General features: G+C 55.3%; 3 protein-coding genes across 3 annotated transcripts; 2 read left to right on the forward strand and 1 right to left on the reverse strand.

Annotated features, from left to right (window-relative positions):
- Positions 1 to 69: 69 nt before the first annotated feature.
- On the forward strand, positions 70 to 3,036 carry CONPUDRAFT_159976 (uncharacterized protein; the record flags this gene model as incomplete). The annotated part of the gene is made up of 8 exons (XM_007777087.1): positions 70 to 80; positions 127 to 628; positions 675 to 830; positions 887 to 1,257; positions 1,314 to 1,463; positions 1,580 to 1,909; positions 1,965 to 2,320; positions 2,372 to 3,036. The coding sequence occupies 8 exons, from the start codon at positions 70 to 72 to the stop codon at positions 3,034 to 3,036; spliced, it is 2,541 nt and encodes an 846-aa protein (XP_007775277.1).
- Positions 3,037 to 3,459: 423 nt separating this feature from the next.
- On the forward strand, positions 3,460 to 7,725 carry CONPUDRAFT_77955 (uncharacterized protein; the record flags this gene model as incomplete). Its single annotated transcript, XM_007777088.1, has 14 exons — positions 3,460 to 3,533; positions 3,589 to 3,870; positions 3,924 to 4,778; positions 4,900 to 5,351; positions 5,404 to 5,621; positions 5,679 to 5,862; positions 5,921 to 5,995; positions 6,049 to 6,315; positions 6,366 to 6,667; positions 6,740 to 6,766; positions 7,017 to 7,037; positions 7,076 to 7,204; positions 7,242 to 7,405; positions 7,608 to 7,725. The coding sequence occupies 14 exons, from the start codon at positions 3,460 to 3,462 to the stop codon at positions 7,723 to 7,725; spliced, it is 3,168 nt and encodes a 1,055-aa protein (XP_007775278.1).
- Positions 7,726 to 7,838: 113 nt separating this feature from the next.
- Positions 7,839 to 8,274, reverse strand: CONPUDRAFT_159979 (uncharacterized protein; the record flags this gene model as incomplete). Its single annotated transcript, XM_007777089.1, has 2 exons — positions 7,839 to 8,133; positions 8,180 to 8,274. 2 exons carry the CDS (start codon positions 8,272 to 8,274, stop codon positions 7,839 to 7,841), a joined length of 390 nt encoding a protein of 129 aa, XP_007775279.1.
- Between the last annotated feature and the right edge of the window lie 58 nt (positions 8,275 to 8,332).

Here is an 8,332-nt window from a genome sequence, read left to right on the forward strand (position 1 = left end):
ATGGATGATGGAGACCCGGTATGGCAGGATGAGGAGCGGGAAGAGTTCTTGAACGCGTTGGAGGATATCATGAACACCGAGTGCGTCGCTTTCTCTCGCTTTCTCTGCCTTTCTAACTTGCTACAGGCCTCCGGGACCTAAGGATCATCGGACGTGGACTCATCGTACACAGCACAAGCAAGCGAATTGGGAGGTGCTGCTCCCGTCGCTCGTTGCAGCCTACATCAAGTGGAAGCACCCCGAATCGACACAAGCCGCCCCTCCCGAGTCTGTGCCTTCAACATCTCGCGAATCGACCCCCACTCCCTCTCTCGAATCAGCGCCAGCTACTCCTCCCTCGGACGCAGCCTCTGCCCCGGATACTCCCGTGTTGGATCTCCCACAGCGATGTGACTTCGACATCTCCGTCGTAGACATCTATACCCTCTCCTCTATTGCCCACGTCCCCCGGTTGGGCACTGAACGTACGGCCGAAGCCCTCGTCTCGGCTGGATACCTCGGTGCAACCCCGGAGAAGCCTACCATCGCTTTCTCCCTGCCGACCTTGGAGCTATTCCGCCGTCTTCGCCTCCGCAAGCCCTCCTTCAGTGTGGAGGCTTTTGCGAAGGTGATATGCGATTTCTACCAGGTCAGTCTCCATGTCATTGTGTTTAACTTCTCTAATACATTCGTAGTGGCCCTATCATCGAGCGTATCGTATCGCCCTATCTGAAGCTTTCGACATGTACCTCTCGATCGTTCGTACCGTCGACCTGCGCGTCGCCGACGCCCTTGGACGCGGCGACCCTGTTTGGCGTGCCAAGAACTGCTGCCCCGTGTGTAGCTACGAGGTATGTCACACGTGTTGATACCGCCGTTGATGCATTCATATAACAATGATATACAGCTCGAAGATGAACCGGACCTCCGCTACCGCCGCATGCTCGTCTTCGACGGCAACAACTCATTATCCCGCATGGCCCCTGTCGGATCTCGCAGCGTCGCAGACCAATGCATCTACCACAGCAGCTACTTCTTGGAACCTGAGTACGTCGATCGCTTCGCAAACATCGCCGGCTCTTCCCCCCCTACGTCCGACTCTCTCACTGCCGACAACGACACTGCCGTTATCTCCGCTTGCACCGATAGCTGGAAAGCGGCCGCAGCCGACGCCAAGAAGAAAAGCTGGGGCATCTTCGAAGAGACGGGGATCTTTTCCTGCGCCTGCAGGCACGGCTTCATGCTATACATTGCGGACATGGTGAGGAGCGGAGAGCTGTGAGTTCCAGTGCACACTCTCCGCATCATGCATGTATTGACTGAGGTTTGTTAAGGTTCAAGTACCCGCTCGCCATTGTCAACAAGTCGCTTGAAGATTTCGGTGACCGGATCCTCATCGCTTACGATATCGGCTGCAAACTGGCCATCACCATCGCGTCTAGCTCCGACCTTGGCCCCCGCTTCGCGTCTTCAGGCTCCCGCATGTGCGTTGATGCCTTCCACGGCTATACGCACAACTATGCATGCCAGGACAGCAACCATCCCACGGCATCGAAGGGGCGGGCCTCGAAGATTTTGGGACCATGGAGCGCATCTACAGCGGCTCCAACCAGGTCTCGATCACCACACGTCACGCATCAGCGTACAAGCGCCGCCAAGCGATCGAGATGTACTTCGTCCAATGGGACGAAGACCGGTACCTCGTAATCGCCGATGGCCTTCTTCGTCACTACAAGCAGGCGCTGAAGATTCTCACCGACGAGAGCCCTGCCCTGGATCACACAAAACGAGCTCTCAACGTCACGGATGCCGACCTGACGAACTGGCGGACAGAGCAGTCTACGTTTCTTGCGACAAGTGGCCAGGAGTCCACTTGGGACGTTCATGCTGTCGCTTACGTCGAGATGCTCCAAGAGCTGTGGGAGGTTCAGTAAGCGACTGAATACTTTGATATGAAATTGACGTGAGCTGATGCTGAACCTTAGAGCTAATGCCGCGAGAGCACATGCCACCCTCGTTAACTCCGTCCCCACCAACTACCACTTCGTCGCCCAACCCCTCGTCACCTCCGCCAAAGCCTACGGGGCTGAGACCTCTCGGACGGGCAGGCAAGAGTCGGCTCACCGGCAAGCACGAGCCAAGGTCGTCACGCTCGAGAACGACGTTCTCGCTCTCGAAACGAAGATGGGGATTTATCATCGGTGGACGCCAATCGACCAGAACTATGTTGCCACTGCTAAGTACATCAACGAACGTAAGTATCACCGTGCTCTCGATAATTTACAGCGTCTGGTCGTTCTTCGGCTCCTCGAGTTGCATAAGCTCAATGTTGGCCGGTCTGGTAAGTCGGTTTCATAATTCGTCTACCTCATAAACTAACTATTCTTCCTAGGGTACAAACTCCGTACGTACATCGCGAAGTCGCTTCAAAACCGCTGCAAGGCCATCCAAAACGCGCTCAAAATGTTCAATCAAGCGGCGGTGGAGTTAGGGAAGCCGACGCTGGAGTGGTCGCGAGTGTCCAAGTATACGTTTCTCGAGGAGTTCACTCTCCTGCGCGAGACGGGGAACGACATCCGGCAGAAGCGCTGGGTAGAGCCAGCTATACGAGAGGTAATGAAGCTCGTTCAGAAGGTTGATCGCGCGAAGGAGGAGATCCAACGTTGCAACGTTGAGATCCGGCGGCTACATACGTCCGTCATGGACGAGGACTCCCTCTTCTCCCGCATCCTCTCTGAGCTCCGGCGCGCCGAGGCACCGATTGTTGGCCCTGTGGCAGAGTACTGCACGCGACGTCGACGAGCGAATGCCCAAGTCCTGAGGCGTCTTCGGGACATCTACGAGCTGCCGGGCTTCTCAGGAACTCCGGAGCCAGGCACGCGCAAAGGATGCGTCCAGAGTGTACGGGACGCGACTGCGGGAAGCACCGCTGATGGCGTGCGCCCTCATTTATACGATGACGACGATGACGATCATGATGACGGCGGCGATGAGATGGTCGAGCAGATTGACGGGGTTGTGGACTTTCTTACGAATCTCTCTGTTGACACTCGCTAGTTACACTTGCTATTGTACTGTATTACTAGGTTTTCTATGAATGAATTTTGCATGCGTCAGAATATTACAAGTGTGACAACGAGGGACTTAAGTTCAAACAGCCCACATTGATAAGAGACGACTCTAACAACTTCAATAAAATCCAGAATAATATTTACACTTGCGTATCAGAAATTCTAGAAGATATTTTCATGAATCGGATGTGCTTCTGACGGTGAAAGGGACGGATGGACCAGAATAAAGGGAATGAGATTGGCGGAGGTGTGTTGTGCATGAGGCCTGAGGCGAAGCAGAAGCGCGTCACATCTAGCCATCAGCTGATGCACAACGTGTGTGCTGCGAGCCACCTCCATTATCAAGGGACCGCACTGTGCGTCCTGTGTCACCCATTCCCACCGCAACCCACTCGCTCTCTCTTCTCTCATGTCAAATCAAAACGCTCTCAAAACCTTCATCGTTCACGGCGACAAGAAGGAGCGTGGCCTTATGCGTCGTCGGTGAGTCCAGTACACTTAGTGATCGATGGACACGGCTGATACAATCTACTCGCAGTCCCTTCCTCGCAGCGGGTAAAAGATTCCCTGCGTTACCGTTTGCCATCTACTATCGTGAAGACCGGTTCCTCCCTGCCCTTCAGCGCATCAATCAGTTCATCGACGGCATTTTGGAGCAGAAGGACCACTGGACGGACGTTACACATCTCAATAGCCACCCCCTTCGCCTCGCCCGCTGGCTCAGTCGTCGAATCAACAAACTTCCGGCCGATTGGTTCCCGGAGTGGCAGGACTTCTATCCGGTTACATTAGGGAGGAATATTGGGATTTATTTGGATTGGTAAGTCCTTGATCTCTTCAGGTTGTAGCTATAGAAATCGTTCATCTACGTAGGGACGACTGTGCTGAAACGGTTAACGGTCGCGAATGGCGGCGGTTTGAACATGTCGACAGCATTGGCGATGCCATGGTGTTCATGATCACCAAGGGCCAATACACAACCATGGAGGGCGTTCTGAAGACCTCCGACGCAATGCCTGCGGCTCGAACACCTCGCCTCCTCGCGACACCACTTCCTCGCTCACTCGCAACTCCACTTCCCAGCTCGCTCGTGCCTTCAACGCCTCGCACGCCCGCAGCTCCTGCGCCTCCTACGCCTCGCTCCTCTGTACCTTCAACGTCCGGCGTGTCCGTAGTCTCGCTGCGTGCCGATATACCCGTCCCCTCCCTTGTTCCCAACTTCCCCGGCGCCTTGGTCCATCCTCAGCGTCCAGCCACAGCTTTCCCTCCCGCCCCTGCCCCTCCTATCCCGGCTGCTGCACGACAACCACGAGCCTCCGACGACTTGGATGCATCTCTCGCCAACCTACACGTCAGCTCTTCTGCTTCGTCCACCACCTCGTCTCCCACCTCGTCCACCACCTTGTCCACCACCTCGTCCTTATCCTCCGGTCCTGCACCTGTGTTCGGCACTCTTCTGCAGATGCCCACCACTGCTGAGGAGCCCATCCTGTACTCGCACGTCCGGACGTTGAGGGGCATCGTCGGACATGTTATGTTTCCCGAGGAGCTTCCCGTCGATGGCTATCCGCCGAGCGGGCTCTTGGCCCCTGCCGCCGAAGAATACTTGCTGGCTCACGGTTACGACGCTGCCTCTGTGTGGGGCATTCACCACGCCTTTAGGGCCCGGTCTCTGCCCTCATTCATGGAGTTCGTGTGCCGGCGAGGTCTGCCGCAGCTGGAGGCAATGTATATCTACAACCTTCTGTCAGGGGCTAATCTACCTGTTGATTTGGACGACTGATAGCTTTGTATGATCGCTTATTTCACGCTTACGACACAATGACAGTGCTTGCTGATACATCCTCAGGGTCATTACTGAACTCCGCCCGACACTAACATTTATAAAACGGTGTTTGTTTTTCTTTTTTTTCTCCGTTGCTGACGTCCGTCTACTCTTTCCGATGCCCTCCGCCGCCACTCCCGTCACTGGTGACCGTTACATCAAGGGCTACCAGCCCTCCATCCGTCGTCCTCATCGCCATCGAGCTCCTCACAAGAAGATAGAGCGAACACCTGCCGACAAAGCCGCCGAGAAGGAGCGTCGTGCCGAGAACAGTGCAAGGTATAAAGACATGCTGTCGGCCGCGCAGGACGCTGTCTGGGAGCATGCTGTTGAGCTCCAAGCCGCGTTCCCGAACCATTCGACTGAACATTACTTTGAGGCCATCATGCAGATGCCAAAGTACCGTCAGCAGGAGCTCAAGTCCGTCAGCAAGTGGAATGCGTACGTCTTTGTCGAGACGGAAAAGTACAACGAAGGTGAGCATCATGGCTTAATTACCTTTGCCTGTAACTCTAATAACCCCCTCAGCACTTCCCTCTGGCCAGCCTCGGGCCAAGGCTACCGAATATCAGAAAACCCTCGCGCCCATTTGGCGGGACATGCCGCTTGAAGAGAGGGACCTAGCTGTTGGCGACCGGGTCCAAGTCCTCACCGAGAAGCGGGCGAACAAGGCGACAGGTACCCATAGCATTGCCATTGCCGCGTGCCACGACGCGAGCAAGACGTTGGACATGCTCGCTTCCGAGGTAATTTATTTTACTCTCTCGTTTTGCCTACTGAGCTTACTGGCGCTGTTTTCTTAGTTCTCAAAGCTCGCTCCGCGGTGCGGCGTGCGAGGTATCATCGTCGCAGTGCGCAGCGATGCCGACCACCTGAACAAGCCGATGACGTACGCGACCGACGAGCAGACGCTCGAGTATTTTGAAGTCATCACAAAGTCTAACCTTACTACCTTCGGCCGACGACTTGAAGCTTGCCATGTATCCGGTGTTACTGGCAAGTTATTCTTCCTACCACTCGTCTTTCCGGCTCATCCTGTCCCCAGGCCTCGTCAACAACTACAGGCAGACGCTGCTGCTCCTCAAGAAGGACATCGCGAGTTACATCCACGGAAAGCTCAGTGAGTACTGTTTCCCCTCTTCTCCGTCACTATGCTAATATTTCAAATTGCAGTTGACGCCGCTGAGTGCCCCGTGCCGAGGATGTATTACGTGAACTTTGACACCCTTGTCACCGCGAAGTACGGGGTTCTCATCCTCAACTGGCCCCTCCGTCAGCTCCAGTGCCCCTCCGACATCAATACCACCGCCGAGCTGCAAGTCCTCATCAACTCGTGGAAGAATGGCACTACAAAGTTCTACAAGATGACGCCGGCGGAGTGGGCTGAGTGGGAAGAGAAGCGGTTCGAGAGCCGAATGGCCGAGATGGAGGATGCACCGGGTACGTTTCAATACATTCTCATTGTTGGCTATTGCTAACGAGCCCATCAGAGCAAGTAAGCGAGCCTGTCGCCGGCGTCGAGCAGGCGCCTGTACCATCGGATAGCCAAGAAGCTACCATGATCACGCAGCGTAACAACCAACCTGCGCCGCAGTCCGCAGCTCCCGCCGAAGTCTTTACGGTCCGGCAGTTCATGCCCGCGACCACGCCCAACGCCGGGATTAGCGGTGTTGGCTCCTCCGACAACTTCATGAACGCGGTGATTGGCCCCAACAATGTTTTGATCACTACAAAACAGCGCAAGCCACGCAAGGATAAGGGGACAAAGCGAGGCTCGAAGACCGCTGCTACTGTACCTGCTACTTGACCACTACGCGTATACTTACACCTGTTATTACTGTACCTTAATGCAATAATTCGATAGCTTTCTTTACTTGATGGACTTGGCATGGTGTGAAGGCTGTGGAGACTTGTATTGCGAAGCTCGATAGATTTTGCCGCGGACCTGGAGGCGTCACATCATTGAGAGCGGTGATATGACAACTCCGGTGATCCGATCTTCACCCGATCATGATTACGCGAAGATGCCCATATGCTACTAACACCAGTGGCATTGCAAGGAAATATACTACTGCTAATACATTGCGAATCAGTGCCGTGTCATATATCCGCCCTACTGTACATATTGTATGATATGATAGAGACTCCTAGCTCATGCAGTAGTTAGTAACCTGTTCGACAGTAAAATATGTATGTACAGACCTCTGTGACGCGGAGCGCCGGGTATGAAAAACGAGGCGCCAAGCACCCGCGCGGACTCTGTATGCTGCGGAGCGCCAAGGAGCAAGAGAAAGCGCTTTACAGCCGCTTAAGGCTCGCCACCAATCAGGTGCGGGCGGGAACCAGAACTGATTCCACGCGGCCAGGCACCCGAGTACACGTGTCCGCACAACAAGCGCGAAGGGAAGGGAGGGTGGCGAGACCACACTGGGCGAGGTCGAGGGCAATGGGTGGATAACCGCGGGATGACTGAGGACTTGAAGTGGCCGACAAAGAGGCGAGAGGCGAAAGGCAAATGGGACGAAGGGAGGTAGACAAGAGGCAGGCAGAGTCGAGAGGGCTAGAGGCGAGTACACAGGCAAGACGACGAGACTGGAGACAAAGGGGTGGGATGACGAACACATCGTCTATAGTCAGTCTATAGGGGAGTGTTCAATATGTGTAAGGGAGAGGGTACATTACCAGCACTCTAATCACCCGGAATACCTTTTCTTCTACTCAACGTATCGCAGGATGGCGGTTCCGAGTGACTGTTTGGGCGGTTGGCAACAGCGTGCGTGGCTGCAAGGGAGCCGGGAGGCGGTGCGCAGAGGAGCGGGGCACGGGGGAGACAAAGAGCGGGAGGCGTAATGGGGGGGAGCATGGTGAGGGGAGGGATGATGGGGGAAGGGAAGAAAGAGAGTTTAAGCGAGCGGAGGGAATTGAAACAGAGTTTAAGCGAGCGGAGGGAATTGAAACAGAGTTTAAGCGAGCGGGAGGCACCGGGGCGTAAGCGAGGAGGGCGGGAGATCCAACACGGGAGTATCCGGGGCAGAGGCTGCGTCCGAGGGAGGAGTAGCTGGCGCTGATTCGAGAGAGGGAGTGGGGGTCGATTCGCGAGATGTTGAAGGCACAGACTCGGGAGGGGCGGCTTGTGTCGATTCGGGGTGCTTCCACTTGATGTAGGCTGCAACGAGCGACGGGAGCAGCACCTCCCAATTCGCTTGCTTGTGCTGTGTACGATGAGTCCACGTCCGATGATCCTTAGGTCCCGGAGGCCTGTAGCAAGTTAGAAAGGCAGAGAAAGCGAGAGAAAGCGACGCACTCGGTGTTCATGATATCCTCCAACGCGTTCAAGAACTCTTCCCGCTCCTCATCCTGCCATACCGGGTCTCCATCATCCATCACATAGTCGTCCATGGGGGGAGGAGGATCTTCTTGCATTTCGACGTCGGTCCCTTGCTGTCCTTGAAGGTCG

The sequence above is a fragment of the Coniophora puteana genome (assembly GCF_000271625.1).
Source record: "Coniophora puteana RWD-64-598 SS2 unplaced genomic scaffold CONPUscaffold_19, whole genome shotgun sequence".
Lineage (NCBI taxonomy): Eukaryota > Fungi > Basidiomycota > Agaricomycetes > Boletales > Coniophoraceae > Coniophora > Coniophora puteana.